This window comes from Numenius arquata, chromosome 3, assembly GCF_964106895.1.
Source record: "Numenius arquata chromosome 3, bNumArq3.hap1.1, whole genome shotgun sequence".
NCBI lineage: Eukaryota > Metazoa > Chordata > Aves > Charadriiformes > Scolopacidae > Numenius > Numenius arquata.
In genome coordinates, this window is record NC_133578.1 from 11,308,741 (window position 1) to 11,334,008 (window position 25,268).

Consider the following 25,268-nt stretch of genomic DNA (forward strand, 5'->3'; position numbering starts at 1 on the left):
ATTTGTTGGGGTGTATGGTGGGTTGGTTTGTTTCTTTGGTTGGTTGGGTTTTTTGAGAAATTGACCGAATTTTACTTTCAGAAGGTTAAGAACTGATAGTATTATTTGAAACAAAGTATAATGTAGCAAAACTTTGAGATCTTTTTCAGTTGTTTCTGCTGGTGGCTTGCATTCCTACCAAGTACTCTAGGATCTCACCTGAAGACCGACCACTATTTGTTTTGTAAACTCAGGTAGTTTGGTATAAACAAATCTTAACAGACGTTTACGATACATTGAGAATTTTAAAAATATTTTCCCGGTGAGGAAAATGATTTGGAAAGTGATCAAATGGATGGAACTGAAAATTGAAAAGTAAAAATTTCTTGTACCTTTGTTTGATCCAGTCTTTTTGCATGTTGGCAGGCTGTTGAACGGGCCGGGGGCTATAGTGGTGCCATTCTGCAGGGTGGTTCTAGTCAGGGAGCAGTGATTTCTTTGGTTATGAGTTGTCATCAAGAGCTGCAGGGAAAGAAGCGTTTGCCCCTGACTTAAAAGTTGAGTGGAGATAGAGACTTTCCGCATGCTGTGCTCTTAGGGGAACAGAATTTGAAGCTGATGACTAGCAATATACCAACATTGCATTTATATTGTAATTCTGAATGCATCAAAACCAAAGGTGCTGATGGGGATTATAATACTCCCTGAGGTACCCGTCTTGTGCTTCGGCTAGGCCTGCTGCGTGTTGTCCAGCTCCACGGTCCCTCTGTTCCCGTCCCTGTGTCTGCTGTAGCCTTTGTATAGCCTTTGTCCTCCAGCTGTGGGAAGAGAGAGGGATGGAGGAAGGATCTCTGTCTGTCTGTCTGAAGGAGTAGACCAGAGCATTGGTGGAATGGGTAGGAGTTATGGGCTTGGGGAATAGGGTGAAGGAGACTGATCCTGTGCCTGGACATCCAGGAGAAAGAGGCGGCTTAGAACTGTCTTACATATATAATAATCAGTAGTATAAGAAGATGCTGCCACTTCCAGCTTCACAAAAGCCTGCCGTCCTATGTTATAAACCGTTTAATAATGTCATGACACTTGTTGGAATATTATGATTTTCTATCTGTGTACCATAAGTCAATGTAATGGTATTGCTGTTCATGACTGGAATTCATATTTCCTGACTAATGCTCCTGCTTAGTGGGTGTGAAAGAGAATGCCTTTTTCATAAACAGATTTGACCTCTCTATAGTCTTTATTTGACTTATACCTTTAACCAGAAAGTTGCATTTTCATAGGATCATAGAACAGTTTGGGTTGGAAGGGACCTTCGAAGGCCATCTAGTCCACCACCCTGCAACAAGGTGGGACACCTTCAACTAGATCAGATTGCTCAGAGCCCCATCCAACCTGACCTTGAATGTTTCCAGGGATGGGGCATCTACCAACTCTCTGGGCAACCTGTGCTGGTGTTTCACCACCCTCTTTGTAAAAAATGTCTTCCTTCTATCTAGTCTGAATCTACACTCTTTTAGTTTAAAACCATTACTTCTTATCCTATTGCAACAGGCCCTGCTAAAAAGTTTGTCCCCATCTTTCCTGTAGACCCCCCCTTTAAGTACTGAAAGGCCACAATAAGGTCTCCGTGGAGCCTTCTCCAGGCTGAACAGCCCCAGCTCTCTCAGCCTGTCCTCATTGGAGAGGTGCTCCAGCCCTCGGATCATTTTTGTGTCGCTCTTCTGGACCCTCTCCAACAGGTCCATGTGTGTCTTGTGCTGGGGACTCCAGAGCTGGACGCAGTTCTCCAGGTGGGGTCTCAGCAGAGCAGAGTAGAGGGGCAGAATCACCTCCCTCGACCTTCTGGCCACGCTGCTTGTGGTGCAGCCCAGTTTTCTCTCACTTGTGGGTATTAAGATGTTCCAGCAGCTACAGTATGCCCTGGGCTAGCAGCAGTGAAAGGACACTTAAAGGACAAGGAAGTGGGGAGAACAGGACCAATATGAAAGAGGCATTTGTAAAAGACAGTCAAAACAGAAAAAAGAAACAGAATAAAAAGGGTACACGCCCCCTCTCCCCTGTTTTCTAAGGAAAAAGCAGGAAGAATTAGCTATCATTTAACTACCAGAATTTTGCTAGTAATCAGAAGGCACTTTGATTTGAAACTTTTTATTTGAAAGTGTTCAATTGTATACATGTGCATGTGTGTGAAAGGAGTATGTTGGACCAAGACATCCAAGTTTTCTCTTTTATTTGGATACCAGTTTTAGGAGTGCGTGCGTGTGTGTGTGTTGAGTCCTGACTGACTTCTGATAAAATGTTTTTAAGTAAAGAATTTTAAGCAAGAGATTGTAGATTGTTGTAGATGTTTACTATTAAAACTTTCTTTGTAGGTTATTGCACTTAAGAATGAACATTGAAGACAAGCTGGGAGGATTATTTCTTAAATGTGGTGGCATAGACCAAATGCAGTCATCCAGGGCTATGGTAGGGATGGGTGCGGTATCTGACCAGTCTGGAGTATCGGGAGAACGGCAAGAGGCAGTGCTTCAAGATCGGACTATGGCGCACCAAGAAATTCTTGCAACAGATGAAGTGTTACAGGAAAGTGAACTTCGACAGCAAGAAATGATTTCACATGATGAACTCATGGTCCATGAGGAGACGGTAAAAAATGATGATGACATGGATGCGCAAGATAGACTTCCTCAAGGGCTGCAGTATGCTGTTAATGTCCCTGTAAGCAATTTCTTTATGAAATATTGGAGAAATTACTAGGAAGCTTGATCTGGTAGTCTAATCCTGCTCTGGCAAGAATCTATTAATTGCTTGTTTGGATTTCGATTATCAAAATATTTATGAATGGATGCTATTTATGAAAATGTCATTTGCCTCTGGCTGTGGATAAATTTTGCCAATTAAGTATAATCTTAAGTATCTGTTTTATAAATATTTTATAAGCAGGCTGTTACCATAGAATTGATGCCTTAAACTATGCTCTTTTAAATATATTTAATGTTCAAAAGTAACTACAAACCAGAGTAAATAGCGTTATTAAAAGGTGCATACTGTTTATGCTGTTCATAGTGCTATTTAGTTTCTTTTGCTATAGGAAGCATCTTGTATGTTTTCAGAGTATGTGGACGCTTAGCAGTTGCATTCACACTGCAGGTTGGACTGTGACACTTCATACATGACCATAAATATGCCCCTCCTCAATATCTCATAGAAGATCTACCTCAGCTTTCCCAGAGAGAATATAGATGACTTCCTTTTTGAAAACGCAGCACATCATCACTGTTACCCTTCAAACATAAAGGAGAAATACCAGGACTTTAAAAGTAGATAGCCTTATATACAAAGAATAATCATCAGAAAGGTAGCATTGTTAAAACACTACTCTGTTAGCTGTAGATCAGGTGTTTCAGGTGTTAGAAAAATGTAAGAGTATCATGCTTTTTATTACATTAGATTATTTTTTGGAAAAAACTTCATTAGCACTATTTTTGTTTTCTTAACAAATACTTCTGTCTTAAATATATGATAAACTATTCCGTTTAAATCTTGCATTGACAACACATGGACTAAAGTAAAATAGGTATGAAAAACTGAATGGTTTTACAGATGGAAGTGATTTTAATATAAGAACTGATCTCAAAATCACCACAGGTCAGAAGGAAAAAAGACTTTGGGAGATGAATGAAAGGATACATCAAAATGTCACTGTAGAAATTAACTATGCCCTTTTTCTTTAAGACACTTCTTATTCCTTTCACTTAAATTTCTGAAAGAATGAAGCCACAAGATAATTCCCTTAGAAAAAGGTTTTCTGTTTCAGCAGTTTGTCATCTTCTAAAATTGAAAAATTGCTTTTCTGTAGTGAGAACCTTACCTGAAACTGGCACTTGGTATCTTAACAGATCAGTGTAAAGCAAGAAATTACCTTTACTGATGCATCTGAACAACAGAAACGAGACAAAAAACAAATACGAGAGCCAGTAGATTTGCAGAAAAAGAAGAAAAGGAAACAGCGTTCACCAGCAAAAGTAAGACATTGATTTGGCAAAACCAAGATTAAAAGAACCTGAAGATTTGGTTGACTATGACTAATTTCATTAGCATTTGAAGTAGTTAGGCTGGAAATTGTTTGTTTGCTCAGTAAAGATGCAGTTCTGAAGTTCACCAGAGACCCAAAACAAAACCTGATATAACAGTGTTTTTCTTTGAACTCTTTTTAGCAACATGAACCCTTGACATATTTTAACATCTGTCTCTCCAGGCAGTTCTTTCTCCAAATATTTTTTTTTAAATTATGAGTCAGTAGCTTTGTAGACAATTTATAAATCATTTCTCTGTATCTATCTAATAATAGTTGTGCTTTTCTGTGAGCCTGATAATTTTATATGCTTCATGCATAGTAATGAAAAGTTTTTAAAAAGAAATCTAAAATGGTAGTTTTGAAAATTCTAAAAAGTTTACTAATATATATAAAATAATTTTCCAGTAGGGAATATTCCTGTGGTCATAATCATCTTCATATATGTATTTATTTATATCAAAAGATTCTTACCATAGCTGCTGGTTTGTTACTTCAAAATTTGTTTTGTAGATCCATTCATGAAGAGTATGTATCCCTGTATGTCTGAAAACAATTTTCTTCTATTGAGACGCACTTCAGATAAAACCAGACTCATTTCACCTCATGAGGTAGCAGTGTTATATCTTCTAGTAATTCCCCAAATCACTATTAATCTTCAGACTTAAAATAGAACATACACAGGCTGCTCTGACAGGCAAAAATCAGTTATATGTGATCACACAGCAGCATTAAAATAAGCCTACTCTGAAATGGATCCAGACTGTGTATACGTTGAAGGAAAACTCACCCTAACACCAAGAAAAACTCCAAAACCTCCTTTTTGTTGGTCTTTGAGTGGGACCCCTCAGTCCTCCTCAAAGCACTGGCAAATTAGGCTGCACCTGTAGTATTCTTGGAAAGTTGAGAAATTGTTTCAGATTGGGTATGGAAGCAAGTTCCAAATCCTGTGCATCAAGATGCTTCTCCCGTGGACAGAAAAAGGAGATGTAGGTTGAGTATCTCCAGAGATCACTTCCGTGGAAACATGGCAAGGTAGGAGAGGCATGTGTTCCTCTTCCTACAGACGTGTACTTGCATGCTTCCTTTTTATCTCCCAATCTGTCAGCGTTAGCCTTTGGAGATGACAAAAGATTGAAAAATGTTCAGGAGAATCATTAAACAGGTTCTTTTTCAGTGTCTCTTCCGCTTTTTTCAAGGTTTCAGATTAGAAAGGCAGAAAGAAGCTGAAGGACTGACATAGGTGAGAGCCTACTGCAGTTTAATTTAGTATTCCCAGAGTAATGGGATTGATTTTCCATCCAAACGGTAGCTGGGACTTTTACAAATGGAAGTCAATTACTGAGACATTTTAGACTTTATTTTATATTAATATAGTCATCATATAACTTAAAAGTCAATAGCTTTTATGAATCCTGTCTACTTTTCCCTCTTCCATGCTCACAAACACACGCGCACGCATACACACACGTGAACGCATACACACACGCGCATGCATAAGCTTTTTTTTTTTGCTTTTATTAGGGAAACTGCATTGACAAAGTTAACTTTCTTCATTTAAGAAGTCGTACAATGGATGGATGCAGTAGAAGAGCCCAGGCTTAGGATAACTGTGAAATTAATTTCTGCACAATTATTTTAAAATTTCAATACACTATGTGGCAAACATTTCATAACATGTATTTAAATTCATTTTAAATAACCAGTCAGTGTTTCATTAGCTGTATGTTGTTACAGAACAGAGTTTTTATAATTGTCTGTATCTGTGACTTACTGGAGCTGTAACACACCAATCTGACACACGTATGAATGTGCTTGTCCTTCAGAGTGAATGCACAAGAATTTGTTAGCTTGAGACTTTCACTCTTGCTGAGTTTTGATGGAGCAGAATTAAAAATTCTTTAAGTAGATCCCACGCTATTTGCTCCTATTGCAGCGATGGTATTTCAGTTGTTGACTCTCTCTTTCTCATCACTGTCATTATCATAAAACCTAAATCAACGTAGCTAATTAAATTGCAGATGTGTTTCCCCAGCAGACTTTTATTTTTTGTTAATAACAAGGGACTAAACTGTTTTACTTAAGGTTACTTAAGCTCCTCTTTATAGTTCTGTTTCCAGTTAAGTAAGACTTTTGGAAATGTAATTTGTTTACTGGTTTTCTTATTCTCTTGCCAGAGATAGTAGAGAGCTTGGGGTTTGTTTTTTTTAAATTTTTGACAAATTAGAGAAAACCTGTGATGAGGCTTATTGAATAAGGTAGATATGGTGCTATTTTTTTTTCACTTATGTTTTTTGACTTGATATGAAAATAGCGGCTTTGACATCAAAGCAATTGAGTGTGGCAAGTTGAATTTGTCAAGGAGATGCTCTATTATGTATATTGAGTGAGCAATATTTTATTGAGTGAAAAACTTGAAAGGGGAGAAGAATACTATTTTCTTGGTTGTTTGGCTTTGGGGTTTTGGTTTTTAAAGTAAAATTTTGCCTCTGAGACTATTGGTATTATGTAGATATAGATAACTTGTATGACTATCCTGGATAAGTTTTAATGCCTTTTAGCAAACATTTACAGTCGTGATGTGAAAAAAGAATATAACTTTTCGCTTTTGCTTTAAAATGTGATTATCCATGGTTCAGTGCCCAGAGGTGGTTTGGTTACTTTGCGTCCTTTCCAACAGATGGACAAAGTAAACAGTAGCATATAAAGCGACTCAGCTGTGAATAGGGGAGCTCTAAGCTGATTTTCCATTAGCTGCTTTTGTCTCCGTCCTGTTGAAATATCTCTTAATGCACAAGGAGACACAGGTTGGATTGGACTGCAATTGGAAATGTATCCTAAAAGCCTAACACATAGCTTTGTAGAAATTAGCATTGTTTTACCTGAAATATTTAAATTTTCTGCATCGAAAAAATTAATGTTTTTTTTTTTTTTTGTAGTTAATAAGACATCTTTAGAGGGTAGTGTGAGAACAAATTTTACTCTTTTTAAAATAGATCCTTACAATAAATGAGGATGGATCACTTGGTCTGAAAACCCACAAATCTCATGTTTGTGAGCATTGCAATGCTGCCTTTAGAACCAACTACCATTTACAGAGACATGTCTTCATTCATACAGGTACTGCTTGACTTCAAATTTGTCTTTTCTACTATATAAAGAGTTGTTTACTTATGTTAAAAATGTTTTCAGCTCTATGCGAATTTCAGTTTTAAGAGTGTAGCTAACTTGGCATCTAAGCTTAGAGATTCCATGCACCAAAGTGTCAAAAGAATACCAGAAAAAAAAAAATAAATCAACATATGTTTAATAAACTGAAGACCTAACTGTTTACAAGGTTTCTTTTCTTTCTTTATCAGAAAGTAATGGGTTGACTTGTAGCCTAAGTGCCAAAATTGACCCCTTTGTAAAATGTGCTCCGGCTGCTTATTTGCCTGATGAGGTATCTCTCTGGTTCGGAGAAGTGAAAAAGGTACTTACTATTATAATAGCTTGCCAGTATCCTGAATGCAGTCTTATGCCAGCATCGTGATTGATCTTGCTCATGAGGAAATTACAGCCATTTCAGATCACTCTTCCGTTCTAGTCTTAATGTGACTCTTAGGATCATGGAAAGAATTCTGCAGTTCATATACTTAGTAAGGCTAATGGGTTTTTTTTGGTATTAGATTATTTTTGGAATTCGCTCAGATGCTGGTTTTTTAATAGACATTTTAATATTCCTCAAAAGTAGTTATCAAAACCAACAGTGTGTAGTTATTAACTCATGGATGTGGAATTATATTGTTCAAGGTGAAAAACCATTTCAGTGCAGTCAGTGCGACATGCGTTTCATACAGAAGTACCTGCTACAGAGGCATGAGAAGATTCATACTGGTGAGTATAGTGCCTTGAGTATCTTTACTGGCGTGCTTAAAAACTGTTTCCCCACTCAGGCAAGGTTTCTGGTAATAAGTATGCAGCCTAAAACCCTGTTGTAGTTTGTTTTAACTTAACAGATGTTATAAAACTTTTAAAAACAAATTGGTTTTGTGCTTTCAACTTGCTCCATTTTTCCTTGGCTATAAAGTGAGTATAAACTCAAGTAAGCAAATCTGAAAGTAGTATTCTATAAATAACCCCAGAGTAGCAAATCCTGAAGTTTGTGCTTTCATAAAAGTCAAAAGTTTGTTAAGCAGTTCCATCTTTAGTTGTATCAAGTTAATTCAGGCAACAGGGACTTCCAAATTACATTTCAGTAGATTTATTTATTATTTATTTATTTTGGACTTTGATGGAAAAGTGCCAGGACTAAAATGGCCAAAATGCCTAACCCCAAAGGTATTAGTATCAGCTTTACTTTTCACTTTTTTTTTTTTTTTGTGTGAAAGATTTAAATCGGAACTGTTCTAAAAATGCGAACCTTAGTTTAAAAATATGCAATATAGGTCAAATAAGGCCCAAAGTTTTAAGCCAAAGAGAGTTAAAGTTTATACGTGTTCCGTTTTTTTATCTTCTTGCACCGCACAAAACCACATTCTTGAACAGGTTTGGCTTAGTTGGGTTTTTGGCATTTTGGTGCATGGCCTTTCAATCCCTCTTTAAATATTTTGTAATATGGTCCTTTTGGACGAGATGCCAATTTCTCAGCCTCTTTTTCCGAAAAGCAGAGCTGGTGAATGTGCACAGTGTTTCTTGGCTGGAGCATTTAAATGGATATGAAAGCTACTAACACGCAGCGCAGTGTGTGCATGTGGAAGAGTTGAGAGGGAGGAAAAAAAAAACCTCTGCAAAATGAATTTTCAGAGCAGTGTACAGGGAGTTACATGCACAAATGCCCTGTTGTTTATGGGATTTTTGTATCCTAGGTTGCCATGAGTCCAGACTAAGTAGGTTTCCTTCAGCCAGTCAGCCACAGAAGAGTCCTCCATTCTTCTGGCCAGTGTCTTTGTTCTGCTCCTAGTCTTTCCTCTGGCTCTGAATTGGTGAACCATGCTGCTTTCACTTTCTGTAGATATTATTCTTGAAAAGAATGTTCGTTCACTCTCTTCCATCTATCTGCCCGCTCTCCCTCTTCCCTCCCCCCCCCCAAAAAAAAAAAAGGCAAAAATTTAAGTGCAGTCTCCACGTTTTTCAGATTTTTTTTTTTTTAAAAAAGAGGATTATTCCCTGTACGTGGCTTTGAAAATGAGAGTCTGGGCGATACAGTTAATTAACACTTGACTGAAAATATTTTATAAATGGATGTAATTATCTTTTTAAATTGAACTTGTAGCTCTAATGAGAGTTCTGTGTTGATTGTAAGCTTTGGAGGGAGGGTGTGTGGTGGTGGGGTTGCAAGGTTTTTTTTGCCAGCTCTTACATATACTGGTCTTTGTTTAGCAGAGCATAAGCTGCCGTTTAACAAATTAACCATATTGTTACCTGACTTTTTAGATAACTGTTTTCCTCCTTTCCTCAGCATCCTGAGGTATAGTTTGGTTGTTTCGCGGGAAACTGAAGATGGGGATTGTGTTTAAATTGTTGAATTGGGTGTTTTCCTGGGTGACAACTAGTAGCTGGTTAGGAGAAAACATGTAACACCCAGCTTCCAGGAGTGGAAAAAGTTGTTTTTTTTTTTAGTCATTTAGTTAGTGAGTATTTGACTACTGCTTAATTTTTGACTTGGCCCAGTTATTGTATAGCTGATTGGCATTCTGCACACCTGCCTGTGCTTTCACGTCTATATGACAATAGTCCCTACTGGGCCGTAGCTGTTTGTGTAGGGCGGCTCCGTAGTTCAGGACTGCATAATTGAACCCATCCAGAAAAGCTGAATTTTCAGCTTGCTTCTCTCACCAGAAGGTGAGCAGTGGGTCTGCGTTTCACTTTGATAGAAGTAAAGGAAGTCTCTCTTTGTATTATTCATACTTTTTAAAGAAATATTCCTTATAAATTCAATATTGGGTTTTTTTTTCTTTTTATTTTGCTTTTTTTATCTCTCTGAATGATCGCTGTTAGCACCAGCTTTTGTACAGTCTTCAAAACACTGATGAAGAATAGGATGTTTCTTACTTTTTAAAAGATGTTTACAGTTTTTCCAGTTTATTTTATGCCAGTTGAAGATAGTGGTAACACTTAAAAGCCCCATTTTATGCCTGTTTCAAGCCCTGAATTTACAGGTGCTCCAGTGTGATTTGAATTTGGTTCTCTGAACCACTCCTTCAAATGAAATGTTATGAGGGAGTTAGGAAGCAATCAATGACCAGCCTTATTCTGTGTAAATAATTAAATAGTTGCATCTAAAAGCAGACATTGCATTAAAAGAAAATTCACTTACTAGAAATAATTGTATGTAGAGGAGGGCAGCAGTGCTAGAGCCCTGCTGCTAAACTTGTCACTAATGGTACAGAAAGTCACCATTCAGTTGTAAGAGAAGGAAGGGTCACATACACAAATATTTTCATATTTTGAGTTTACTAGGCTCATAAAGATGCTGTATTTATTTTTTTCAAATGTCTGCTTTCTTTTGGCTTAGAGATGTGTTTATACACCTTACCCACTCATGCATTCATGTGTCCTAATTCCGTAACCCACCCTACTTACCATTTTAAACACAAAAAAATGAGATTACATTTTGAAAAAATAAAGCGACATTGGGGCTAACAATTCAAGCACCTTATTATTCAGTCATGCTGCTTTTTTATTGCCGCCTTTGGTATTTTATAGTTTGTATTTTGTCTGTTTAGATTTTAAAATGCCTGGGGTGTTATAATTGTTACAGCCTTCATACACATAGTATTTGTACTGCACTTTATAAATAATTCTATTGCTCAGTTTTAATAGATTTCCAACACAAAACGTAGGCTGTTTTCATAAATAATGCATATAATTATTGTATTGTATTTTTAAATTTTGACTTTTTTTCTATATCTGATTCTTTCCCACTCACCGAGACATTTCATAAAAATGTGTCCTAGATGCTCCCTACATTAGCAAAAGGTTATTATTAATGATCTCATCCATTTGCGATAGATCCTGTTTGAAAAGTACAATAAGTTTTCAGAAGGCATGTGAAGTTTCAGGCTTCTGCTAGGAAAAAATTATTGTAGGAAGCGTATCTTCATATTAATTTTTAATCTTTTTCTAATATTATCTTCCTTATGAAGATTAAAGCAAGAATTAAGTCTAGTATCAGTTTCACAAAGAGTTTCTTAATCTTACTTTCAGAGTGTTCCGGAATTCTACTTAAAAAATATTATTTTCTGTGCTGTACTGAGTAATTCCAGGGCAGTGTCCCCAAACTTTTCTTCCTGTTGAGGCAAGGCCAGCAGTGCCTTCGTGTGTAGTCTCAAAGTCTCCCAAATGGCTGCTGGTGGTGGTACCCTACAATGGAAAACCTCAGAAGCCCTGTTTAGCCCTATTTAAGCTTTGAAAAGGGAATAGATAGCTGGGAGAGTCTGCTGCCAGTAAATAGCCAGCTTCCAGTAGACACACATTAAAGAGCTCTGTGACCATTCACTTGCAGGAGTGCGTGTAAGGCTGAAGGTAAGTCTATCATGAAGCGTTCTGCATTCGAGCCTTCCTGGGATAGTGGGATGGCTCCTTAGAGGGCTCTTCAGAGCTAGAACAGGACTCGGCTGTCTTGCTTCTCTGACTGGGTTTGCCTTCTGCAAGGCTCAGGGTAGTTTTCATCCCAAACAGCTGCTCTAAAAAAGTTTAAGAAGATGTGAAAGCAAACTTCCAGACAACATAAGGAGAGTAGTTCAAAGGGGCGACTTAAAAGGAACACAAAGTGGAATAGTGGAGCAAAGGCAAAGAAAACTGTAAGTAACAAGGATTAAGTAGTTGTCTTTGGGAATGGAAGGGTTCCCGAGTATTAAACTAGAACACCACCGTAGTAGTAAGGGTGTCTGATGAGTAAAGCAAACGTGAAGAATGAAGCTGGAGTTTGAAAGTTAAGAGTTAGGCCAGAGAGGAGGATTTGCTTCTGACAGTACTAGAGAGGATGATACGATAGGCGTTATAATTTATAAAGGATGCTGAAAAAAGCAAGAAACGGTAAAAATTAGTCTCTGTCTAAATGTGAACGAAGAGTTAGGATGCTGAGGTTGTGAGCCTGTAGAAGAAGAACTGATGGAAGCTGAAAGATCTTAAGAGAGGAGATAATTTGGTTTAGGAGAGAATAAATTGGAATAATTTCATCCAAGAAAGGCATTGGCTGAGAAGCCACATGGAGAAGTAAGAATTAATAATTGAAAATAGGGCATAGGCTTACAAAGAGAGAGATTTAGAAATTCCTTGGAATTAAGAAGGTTGAAACTCTGGGCATTAATGATCTGGCTAGGAGCAAATTTGTGGGCGATATTTTCCATTCTAGTTTCTATAAATACTGGCATCTTATTTTAAGGTACTGTATTTCCATTTGTAGAAGGATGTGGTTAAATATCTCTATACTAAATGGAAAATATGCACTCTAACAACATTTTAAATAATAAAATATATTAACATTTTAATAATTAATTATTACTAATAATTTTAAAAAATTAATTAATAAATAATTTTAAAGACTAAAACTACCTCAGAAAAAATAGAAATAGTCTGCATATTTCTGGAAGCAAAAGGTAGATGGTTTAGATCCCCAAAATCAGTGGAGTACAGTATCCAGAACAAACAGGATGTTGACAGATGCTGCCAAGACAATCCCTGATCTCTATGTCAGTTCAAAAGATTTCATAGTAAATACTAAGGGGAAAGGTCGCTGTTGTTCAGGGTGAGTTCTATTAAATAATAGTGAACGTCTGTAAACGAAACCTGACTTTCCAATGCACTTGGAATTTTGGGGTTTTGTCGGAGAAACCTAGAAAATAAAATCAGAGGGAAGATGTAAGGCAGAAGTTAAAAGAAATATAGAGTTATTACATGTTCTGAAAGGATCATTGCAGGGCTTCCTTGAGACGAAAAATAAGGGGAGAACTGAAGATGAATTCAGGGCAATGAATATTGTCTGAACAAATATTTAATGAAAGTAAAAACTGAAACAAACAAACACAACAGCCAAACAGAAAAACTTGTGCGTTTGCCAACGTCAGTTCAGCTGCAGGGGTTTCTTGTTTTCAGCTTAATTTCTTAAATAAAATCTTTTAAAATTAATTAATTATTTTTAAAAACTAAAATAAAATACATAAATGTAGATTCCAACCAAAATTTTAAGGTTTTTTTCAGGTTTATTTCAATTACAAATACAGGTCAGGGGGGAAATATGGAAAATACAGAGTGCCCTACAAAAACTTTAAATTAAAAGCTTGGAAATGCATAATTCTCTTCTAGAAGGGATGGGTTTGAGTTAAATGAGTTGGTGAGAGAACGGAGGTATTTTTATACAATCCTCTATCCTTAAAAAAATTATGTAGCAGCAGTTTAGGAAAGCTATCTTTGTAGTTCTTCATTTGTTAGGTTTAAGACAGATATCTGTACCTACATTAAAAAGAGGGGGAGAGAACACGGTTTTAAAGGTTTTTAGTGTAAAAGCTTACAATAATTTTGAAGCATCAGTTACTGAGTCCTGGGAAAATAGTGAAGTGAGCAAGCCCTATGTTATTTTTCAATAGCAACAGACTAAGTCCTCTTCTTTATTACTTCTAATAGTGAATGTATTATTTGACCTGGAAATTGTATGGAAGAACATTGATTTTTTTGTTGTTGTTGTTTAGATTAATATTGCTACATGTTTTTTATCAGGTGAGAAGCCATTTCGTTGTGATGAATGTGGTATGAGGTTTATTCAGAAATATCACATGGAAAGGCACAAAAGAACTCACAGTGGAGAGAAGCCTTACCAGTGTGAATATTGTTTGCAGGTAAGATGACTTAGTGAGATCTTTTGCAATTAAAAAACCAAAATACCAGTCAATTCCCAAGGAGTACAGATTGGACTTTTTCTGGGTGTTGTATGCAAATGTTTCCGGGTGTGCATCCAAATAAATGTATAAAGAATGTTTTTTCTGTTAAGGTGGGCGGCCTTAGTGCACAGGTCAAGCAGAGTCACTCTCTGCGCTTGATTTTATTGATTATATATTTTTTGACACTTCATTAGAAGTTGGTAAAGTGGATGAATTGTCAAGTAAATTTGTTAGAATGAAAGATTTCTTTTCTTTCTGCTAATATATTTATTATTTCTATAATACTAATACAAATCTTTTGCAGTTTTTCTCCAGGACTGATCGTGTGCTGAAACATAAACGTATGTGCCATGAGAACCGCGACAAGAAACCGAACAGAAGTGTCACCAAAGTTGGCTTTTTGCCATCGGAGGAAGATTCTGGTTTCTCGATGCCTATGAAAGACAGCTCCTTGCCAAAGAAGAAAAGGCAGAAAACAGAGAAAACGAAGTCTGGTGATAAGGATAGCACAGATAAATCAGACCAGAAGAAGGACAAAAATGACTATTTGCCTTTGTACTCTTCTAGCACTAAAGTAAAAGATGAGTATATGGTAGCGGAATATGCCGTTGAGATGCCACATTCTTCGGTCAGTGGGACGCACTTAGAAGAAGCAAATTCTGGAGAAATACACCCACCCAAGCTCGTTCTCAAAAAAGTTAACAGCAAGAGGAGTCTGAAACAGCCACTTGAGCAAAGTCAAACCATTTCACCTTTATCCACGTATGAAGACAACAAGGTTTCCAAGTATGCCTTTGATCTTGTGGATAAGCAGAGTTTACTGGACTCTGAAGGTAATGCTGACATTGATCAAGTTGACACGTTACAGGAAGGGCCCAGTAAACCTGTACACAGCAGCACTAATTATGATGATGCAATGCAATTTTTAAAGAAAAAGAGGTATCTACAAGCAGCTAGTAATAACAGTAGAGAATATGCCTTGAATGTAAGTACCATAGCATCTCAACCTTCAGTAACACAGGCAGCTGTGGCCAGCGTCATTGATGAAACTGCTACGGCCTCAATATTGGACACACAGGCACTGAATGTTGAAATTAAAGGTAACCATGACAAAAATGTCATTCCAGATGAGGTACTGCAAACTCTGTTAGATCATTATTCGCACAAGGCTAATGGACAACATGAGATATCTTTCAGTGTGGCTGACACTGAGGTGACCTCCAGTATATCAATCAATTCTTCTGAAGTATCTGAGGTCACCCAATCTGAGACAGTTGGCACAAGCTCTCAAGCTTCCTCATCGGATAAAGCTAGTATGTTACAAGAATATTCAAAGTTTTTACAACAAGCTTTGGACAGAACTAGCCAAAATGATGCCTATTTGAACAACCCGAGCCTTAATTTTGTGACTGATAACCAGACTCTTACAACCCAGCCAGCATTTCCTTCCATGGAGAAGGTCTACACGTCTATACCCGTCAATAGCTTTCGATCGGGAATGAGCTCTCCATTAAGAACAACTCCAGACAAGTCTCATTTTGGACTAATGGTTACTGATTCGCAGCACCCTTTTCCCTTTTCAGGTGACGAGGCAAATCATTCTTCTTCCTCCTCTACACAGGACTTCTTAGATCAAGTAACTTCTCAGAAGAAAGCAGAGGCGCAGCCTGTTCATCAAGCATATCAAATTAGCTCCTTTGAGCAGCCCTTTAGAGCTCAGTACCATGGGGCAAGAGCTGGAATGTCATCTCAGTTTAGCACTGCCAATGGACAGGTGAACCTCCGGGGACCAGGGACAAGTGCTGATTTCCCAGAATTTCCCTTGGTGAATGTAAACGATAGCAGGGCTGGGATGACTTCTTCACCTGATGCCACAACGGGCCAGACTTTTGGCTAAGAAATCTTTGTAAATAATACTGGCACTTTAGAACACATTTGTCAAAAGAGGGTTGCTCTGTATAAGATGGAGTTCTGTACAGCTTTTAAGAGCGCTATGTTAAAACAAAAGTAAGCTGATATTAGCAAGACCAATAACTGCTTCTTTCTTTTTTTTTTTTTTTTTTTTTTTTTTTTTTTTTTTTTTGAGTTAGTCACCAGTCATTGCATTGAACTGCCTGATGTTGGTGCCCTGATCAAAGGCAGTTTATTATTCACTTGTTTGAATCCAGAAAATATTTTACCTTTTATGAAATTTAAAATAAACAAAATCCCCAGGTAAGACTTTTCCCCCGGGATTGTTTCCTTACTGGTTTCCTTGTATGCTTTGGGAGGACAGTTTATTGTCTGATACTATTCATATTGTCATTTCTAAGCTTGTCAGCATAGTCATTGCTCTTCAGCAGGGAATTGACATAAACACATAGAATAAACAAGAAGTTTCCAAGTCAAGCAAATACTGCTTTAAAATATGGCATTTTCTAGAAAAATAATCTTTCTTCCATCTCTCTCAAAAATAATTTTAGACCATGTGCCCCTTATTTCTGCTTTGCATTACCTTGAGTTGTGTTTGGAGGAAAAAAATGAATTCTGAAAGACTAACTCTACTATTTAAAAGTCTAATTAATTTAAAATACTTTAAACATTTTTTAAGCAAAATGCCTAACTGCTAAAGCCTTTACTTCATTCCTGAAGTAATGTGTATTTCTTTGTACAGCTGAATCTAGATGTAACTTTTTAATGAATTTTTCATACGCAGATATCAAGATTTTGAAGTTTTAGTTAAAATACTCAGTAGATGACATTCCCAATTGCATAATGCTTACACAAAGCGTGTATTCCAAGATTTAAAAGCTTAATTGTACCTTACCCTACATACTCAGAACGATTAACATAGAGCACTTAGTCGACTTGATAGTTTTTGATTTCTCAAAAAAATAAAACCATTTTTAGATTATTATTTTTTTAGGCTTGATACGGTTGCATCATTTTCATCTCATACAGCTCCAGTTATTCTTTCCAGTATGCATTGAAATTGGGTATTCTTAGCTTCTGTAAAAACTGGTTTAATTCTCTGTCTAGAATTTTGACAGTTCAGATCATTAAATTTATTGAAGTATCCCCAAAAGCTGAAGAATTGGGCATTCAAATTCCCTTTTTAGTGTTTGCTTAGTGAAAGTCGTTACGATTTTACCAACCAAACCCGCTGAATAATGTTAGTGAACAGGATTTCTTTTTCCAGTGTAGGCGAGTGATCAGAAGTTTTTGTTGCATTTCACAGTATAAATAAACTACAAAGTTTATCCCTGTACCATGAATATGTTTTTTTGAATAGTACTTTGTCTTGAAGTATGCAGTATGGTACGATAAGTAGTTCTGTGTGCATTTTTAAGGTGGTAAGATTTGAGTAGCATAACTATTGTGTAGTTTAAGTTAACAAGTTACAGATTTTTGAACTGTATGTTCATTCTATTGCACCTTCCCCTAAAGGGACACTGTTTGGTAGTTTAAGGCAGTTTAAGCCTAATGTAGGCTGATTAACCAGGGAAAAACACACACACATACACACACGCTTGTGTATATATATATATAGGTATGTATGTATGTATATGTTTTGTTTTGTTTTTTTTTTAAATAGGATTATATGCATCCTTTTACAGCACTATTGGTGGCTAATATCTCTCAGATAAAGCCATCAGCTAGGAGAAAAAACTGCGTCTCAAGGGACTAAAATATATCCTGTCTTTTAAGACAGGACTTAAGCAGGACATAGAACTGTTCCTGTCTCTTCCCAAATCAGTAGCAATATTTTTCTTAATTTTTGTTACTAGGAAACTGTTCGCACTGTCTCTTTTCCCTTACAGTATCACTATTATAGCACTAACTTTACTTGGTACAGTTGAGGGAGAAGGTGCATTTGTTGTCTGTGGCTTGCTTCTTATATTGACAAGAAATACAATTTATGTAAACTTCTTTCTTACTACTTTTGTATAAGGAAACAGATTCTATTTTGATTCGTTGGCCCTGCGTATAATGTAGAAAAGTGTTTCAGCGTGCTATGACTTACCGGTAATTTTGTCTGAATATTTGGCCCCGAGTTAAGAAGAATGAACATCAGGGGAGAATAGTAAATTCCTTCTGGATTATTAATGACACATGTAAACAAATTTCTTTGAAAGAATGTTTTTAAACTGATTCATGTCTCTGTTTTTTCTTCCTTTATAGCCAGATTGGTTTTTTGACTTTCTTTTTGACTTTCTAGTTTGCAGAGACATAGTACTTATGGCCCCTATATCCCAGGAAGCCACCTCTTGTAACGCATGTTTTGCTTTCAGTGTTTCATTTCCCCGAATAATACTGTGGTGGCATCATTGGTCTGATGTCCTGTTGTTGCACGTAGATGGCCATTAATAGTAGTATTTGTTAAACACAACAAGCAGTAAAAGCCAAAATAAAATAAAAGGGCTAGATTATTACTGCACTTCTCTAGCCCCATAGAGAGGTAAGAGGAATAAAGTCTGTTTCTCTTGAAGGAGATTGACTCGGCTTTATTTTAAAAAGTTATTGCATTGATACTCTTCTGTGAGAAAGTGATTGAGGAGTAGAAGGGAGCAGTTCTCGGTCCATGCCATCTTCATACTCTGGAGTCACTGCTTGGGTGTTGTGCTGTCGTACAGAGTGAAGGAACTTGCTCTTCCCCAGAGCAAAGTGGGAATCAGATAAAGAACTGTTATTCCTTATATCTCATCTCATTCCTTTAGCCTCCTGCTGAGCCATTACAGCTGTTCTCTGTGCCTTAGGACAGGTTGTGAGGTCTCCGTCTAGCCCACGGGGACTATCTCGTACGGTTCTTCCACATGTACAATTAAAGCAGTGGTGTGAGTAGTTCATCCCCTGATGCTTAAAGTTTCTGTACTGGAGGAGTTCACTATGATTTCCTGAGTACATGCCCTTTTATTCTGGAATAAGTGTGTGTGTAGTTCCGGGCGGTTTAACTATATAAAAAGCTCTAGCTTGTTTAATAATTACATTATTTAATAATATTTTCCACTGCTCATGTTTTGCTGCTTTTAATCTGCTGCAGCTGCACACCTTTCATTTTCATCTGGTCAGCGCTTGTTTTTTTTACTTTTCCGTGTATGTCTGGAAAAAAGCAACTTTGGTTTTCTGTTCTGGTCTTGTCCTGATATTGTTCAGTCAGTCAGCATGAGGCTGGGGTGAGCATTAATATTCCACAGAGCTCACAACAGACATTCTTACTTAAAGGTCATGCAAGCACTGAATGTGTGTGTGTGTGTGTGTGTGTGTGTAAGGTGGAATCTTTTGGGGATATCTCCTAGTGATAGAGCAAGGATGTTTTTAAAACAGAGGGAATCGATGACATTTTATTACCAAATTATATATATATGCACAATACGTGTATATATGTATATACGCACATATTAATAGGCCATATTTTGGTCCTAAATTACTTGACAGTGTCCCTTTTAGCATGAATCCTTTGATATGTTTTACCATTAGTATAACAGACAATGAAGGAATCGGCTTGTAATGGTATACTAATAGGCATTTACATTTTCTTCATTTGATTTGAGAATGAATTAAACATAAATTACAAGGTTTGGGGAGAAGGATTAACCATGTGTATTGCTGTATGTTGGTTTACGAATAACAACGTAAACAATTTTAAATTGGATGATAAAAGAACTATGTTTATGATCTTGTGTCTCCTAGTGTTGTCTTTAGGAAAATTGTGTTTCAAGAAGAAAATAGGACAAGAAAGTATTCATGTGAAATAACAGTTGTATTATTTTTATATTGTACTTGTCAATTTTTTTGATGATAGGAGCTTTTCATTGTTAATTGAGAAGTACAGTAAAATCTTGCTAATTCGCTGACCACTAATCAGAGCATCTGATAGGTTTATACATCCCCGATGGTCTCTTCCCCACCTCTCTGCAATGGTCTAAAAAGTACTGTAGCGAGGTCTCCTATTAGTAATACTGTACTACTTCACCCAAGTATACTACAGAATCTATATGAGTATACTGGGAGGTAGAAGAAGTATTGAAAACTAAATTACAGTTGTCAAAATAAATGAACAAAGTACATTTTGTGATGTGACATCCTTGCTTTTATTGCCTGCTTCACTATTTTCAAAATTGTCATTTGTAAAGGGTTTCTAAGGCATTGCTGCGAATTATTGGGGTTCTACTGTAACTTTTGGAGTTTATTCTAAAGTATTCATGTTCTCCTATGAAAACTTTCCACCTGGACAGATACACTATATTCCATGCTTGTTCAGAATATTTTTATAGTATTTGTATCTCATGTAGTAACTATTTGAAATGAACCAGAATATTTGGATGAATCCACTCTGAATTTTGCAGCATTGGATTACTTTATGTATGTATATTTGCTAACTAAATTTTCTTGCCTTTGAGAGCTTTGATTTTTATTCTTCTTTGCTTGCTTGTTTTAATACCATTACAAATTACAGGGAAAATCCTAATACTCCTGGGAATCCGTTTGGAAATTTTAACAGGCAGAAATATGCTTATGCAGTCGGTACCAGTACACATGTGAACTTTCAAATTACATGGTTGGTACTGAAGCAAATGAAAATTAGTTTCCTCGTGTTAAATGTTTTACTAAAATGAAGCCTTGTAACTTTGAAAGTTCATTCAACTTCGGGTAATGCATGTTTATGTTAGGCATGTAATGCATTTAGCTAAAACTCACTTCGCAAAGGACAAGTACTAAAAGAGTATTACTGCTAATGGAAAGACATGTCTTTAAGTTAAAATTTAAACTTTTGTTCAGTTTTAATTTGCTTTGTGTCAGGGAAATAAATTTATAGTCGCTTTTGCTCTACTCAGCATATGAAACCTTACGTTTCCTTTTTAAAATGACATCTTTTGGTAGGAAACACAAACTGAGGCAAGCAAACATTTCTAAGAGTTGTTTCTTGCTTTCCTTAATCCAATGGATGGAAAGGTAATATTGTGTAAACAACATTATTTTATTTTTTTATGCAATATCATGCTGTAAAGATGATTTATCAAATAAGGATGTACCTATGATTGAATCTTTGATTCTGCACAGCTAGAGTTTATATATAAATATAAATGTGTCTTGACAATCAAGGACTTATGTCAGTCTTCCTTTATGACGTTTCTTATTGTTATGCATTCCATTTGTTTGACTTGAGTATTTGTATTGTCTGTAAAGTATGTAATGTTTTTATAGCTTGTTTTAAAAAAAAAAAAAAAAAAAAAAAAAAAACAAAAAAAACCACAAACAAAAAAGCCTGTAAATACATCCTGACTGATGGCAGTACCGCTCTGTTGGAAGGCATATGATGATATACTATTTGTAAGCAATAATACACGACAGTGCTAACGTTACGAGTAGCATAAGGATAAGTTCCAAAAATACCTTTGGGAGTTAATAACCTTGTTTGAGTTAATGAATATTCTTAAGCATTTTTTTTATAAATAAATTCAAATGTCCTCCTGCTGGAGTGTATAACATTGTTTACACAGCACAATTTTCAGTCACGGAGGGGACAGTCTTTAGATGTATGGCTTCATCCGTACGCTGCTTTGAGTAGGAAATGGATGGCTTGGCTGCACTTCTGCGCGATGAGGAGGACTGCAAAAGTTGAATAGCTCTGTCTCTAAGGGACGAGAGATACTATTCTGCTTCTGCGCTGATTCCTGACAATTCCTCTGCTTAAATTTGGAGTCTTTAAGTCCTGATACTGAACTGATGAGACTTGGGCCTCTAGTAGAAAGGAGTAGTTCTCTTCTTATTTCATATACAGATAAACAGGGAACTTACAAGTCACGTCTTCATTCGAGTTGCAAATTTTTCAAATTATGAGCTATGAGGTGATGAGATGGGTTTATTCCGATAAACTATGCGTCAAACTTATAGTTTGAATTGAATAGGTATTAGACTGTACAGAGCAGCATAACTATTTGAACAGTCATCACTGCTTTAGAACCCCCCCTACCCCCAATTTATAAATGTATATGACCTACATTTTATAGGAAAAAAATGTTTTTAAATGCTAGTCATTTATATAAAATGTGCTTTGAAGGATTTGCTAGTCCACTTCTGTCACTTTTAGTACACTGGTATCTTTTATATGTAATGTATGCTTTTTATTATTATTATTATATTATTATTATTATTATTATTATTGTAGTAAAGCATTTCAGTAGGAGGAATTTTGCAACAGTATGAGGGGTTGAAATTTTCATTGTCAGAAATGAATTATACTGGACTTTGTCTGTCTGGTCTTGTCTTTCTTTTAATGCTGTCTGGAAGGGAACTTGGTATTCAATAAAGCAAGTGACCTCCTTTTATTTTGAAGGCATACTATGTAGTGCTGAATCGGATCTGGAAATATGATGAATTTGAAGACAGAGCAATTAATACAAAATCTAGTGTACAGAAGAAATTGTGTTTTGAAAAACCTGATGATATATATAGTGGAACACTGTTACGGTGCGTTTTCTGATATAGTGTTATTTTCCTGAAGTCCATATGCCTTCTTTGTATTTCAATTAATAATAATAAAAAATTAATCCGTATAGATAAATTTAGGATAATAGGTCTATTTCAATGACTATACAGTATTTCTTTATCCTACGACATCTATTCCGTCCCTTTATTATCAGACAAAAGACCATAACCTGAATTTCATTAGTAGAAGTATGTATATAGGTGAGAGATGGTTCTGTAGGAATCTGGAAAGTATGAATTTGTATATCCCTTACGTTTCTGACAGAAATCAGTACGTGTGTCTTTCTTTATTCCTCTGAAATGAGGAGTTTCCTGATATCAAGAGTGTGTGTGTGAGTGTGTGGGTGTAGGTACACGAAAGATATTTAGGACTCATGGCAAAAATGATACAAGTATAAAAGGATTAAATGTAGTTCAACACATCACTTACATTTAATATGTAAAAGAAACGTTTAAATTTCATAATTCAAAAAAGACAAAAATAGTTTTGCAGGAAATAAAACTATTTGGATAGCAGGCTTGACCAAATGAATTTTTTCTTTTGTTGTTGTTAAACTTGATATATTTTAAATGATTCTATTTCTGCCCTAAAAGCAACTTAAAATATTTTGGGAGTGACTCTTCCTGTTCATTTGACTGTGAGTGTAATTTATATCATGGTTTACAAAATGTGGCATGAAGGATTGGATTGTTTTATCTGTATAATACAATGAAAAATTGCCTTTTTTTTTTTTTTTTTTTTTTACATAATCATGGTGAATGGTATTGTATTCTTAGGATTGATTTATTCATTAAGTGACTTAATGAGTTTCATCACTTTTGACATTATTGTTTTCTTAATGGTTAACTTAGTCTTTTGGGGGGTTTATAATACCCTTCTATGTATTGTGATACTAAGGGAAGTTATGTTTTTGCTTTATTTTTAATTAAACTAATAGTTTGATAATTTATATTTGCAAATGATGCATTTTAAATGTGGTCACTTGCTGTTTGGAAAATAAAAATATAGAATACTGTTTTATGAATAGACTTAGCAGTATTTTTCATGTTAGATAATTTCAAACAAAATCTTTTTTAATGAGACAGATGAAGGCATGTAGAGATACGTATCGTTGCACAAGAACCGAAGGGGATACCTTCAACAATTAATTGAAATATTTAAATATTTGACTTGAGATGTATAAAACTTATTTGGGTTTTTTCCCCCTTTGGGTATCCTTCTTGCCTCTTTTGATTATGGAAAACAGAATCTCTGACCTTAATTTAAATCCTGGACTTCTTAGAAGATTGCACTGGAATCACTTTAATAGTAACACCCAGTATTAGACCAGCTTTCCTTTTGTGATCTTGTTTACACTAGAGGGAATTTATTCAGTGCCAGCGACTCTTCATGCAAGTGAGAATCAGGACTTTGTTTTAATCTCAGTTGCAAGAAAAGTGAACTTTACTACTCGAGTTTTTAGCCTATTGGATAACAATGTGCGGTGTATGCGCTACATCATTGCGTAGCGTGGGTAGTATACAGAGTATTTAATATGTAACATAGATTTTTCTATCGTTGAAGCAAATGTGTAAAAAAAAAAATTGAAGATCATGGCATTTATGCACTTACAAAACCAGAAATGTGCCCTGTAGCATTATTTACTGATAATTTAATTTTCTCGCCTTTATTTATTCACGTGTTAAATGCATTGTTTTCCCTGAATCTTTTGGTAGCATCACTCCTGATAAAGGCTTGATTTTTGTGAAATGCGTGGCTCTCTTGATTTTACTTCGTGCAAGAACAAGTTTTGTCTAAGAAAATGTTTGAAAGTCGCACAATACCTTTTTAAGAAGAAAAAAAAAAAAAAAAATCTCGTGAAGTTCTGTGCTAAAACTTGAGCTGTGATCAGGTGAGCCCTGCAGCAAGAGCCGTGTGGGTCTAGGATGATGGTGGCTTCCACCTGGTGGGTACAGCCCCAGTCCTGGAGCCCGCAGTGTCACTCCCTGGGCGTTCTCCACCAGCCACCTCGGGGAAACCCCCCTCTGGGTAGCGGTGGCTGCAGGAGAGGAGCTTCTCACCTGGCTTTAGCCTAAACCCCTTCTGAGGACGCTGAAGCCAGTTGTCTGAATTTGCGTGGTAGCGGAGGAAGGGTTCTCATGAGGTTTGCTCTGTCGTCTCCCCCGGGGGACAGCAGCCCCGGCAGGGATGGCCACGCACAGCCCCAGGGCAGTGACCGATGGAATCAGCACAGACCTTTCTGCAGGGACCCTCAGAAACTGGCCTCAGGAATGGCTGCCCTTCCTCGGTCCCTCTAAGCCGTGCGAGGCCATCGTCACTGCTGTCCCATACTGCTGAAGTGTGGAATGAATACAGCTACCAAGACTTGATTCGCTGACTTTGTTTCGCTGTTACTCCGGTGCGCGTGTTTTGGTACTGCTTTTTAAAACAGCTTATCGAGAACTTAAGATGGTATGTTAACATCCAGCCAGTAGAGTAACTGCTGTTAATGGTTTCGTGTTTAATAGTTTTAAAATGTGGGTGCGCTTTGCAGTGTGCCTGAGCAAGCAGCGTCCGCGTACTCAGCCACCCTCCTTGCCTTTAGTTTTGTTATGGTTGCTTACATTAGTGATACTGATTTTTATTTGTTTTTAATTATGTGGTGAAAATAAGAAATCAAAGCTGATGGTTTCTGCTTATCGACTTTACTATTTGACAATTTTAATCATGAAAGTGATACTGAAAAGAAGACATTTTCCAATATTTTGATGTGAAAACAATTGCCAGAACCTACGCTTTGTGTTGAGTGAGAAAAATGTTCCATTAAATTAAGTTGGGGTTTTTTTGTTTGGTTGGTTCTGGTTTTTTGGTTTTTTTTTGCTAGGAGAGTTTTCTGTTAAAA

The 25,268-nt window shown here is 36.5% G+C and overlaps 1 protein-coding gene across 2 annotated transcripts; it reads left to right on the forward strand.

The window, feature by feature from the left end:
* Positions 1 to 2,360: 2,360 nt before the first annotated feature.
* Positions 2,361 to 15,814, forward strand: ZNF148 (zinc finger protein 148). 2 transcript variants are annotated; one of them, XM_074145547.1, is made up of 6 exons: positions 2,361 to 2,700; positions 3,882 to 4,007; positions 7,054 to 7,177; positions 7,850 to 7,933; positions 13,757 to 13,875; positions 14,222 to 15,814. In XM_074145547.1, exons 1-6 carry the CDS (start codon positions 2,371 to 2,373, stop codon positions 15,812 to 15,814), a joined length of 2,376 nt encoding a protein of 791 aa, XP_074001648.1. In that variant the 5' UTR covers positions 2,361 to 2,370. The 2 variants fall into 2 exon arrangements, with proteins under 2 accessions (XP_074001648.1, XP_074001649.1); XM_074145548.1 differs by lacking the exon at positions 3,882 to 4,007 and having other exon boundaries at positions 2,371 to 2,700.
* Positions 15,815 to 25,268: the final 9,454 nt, after the last annotated feature.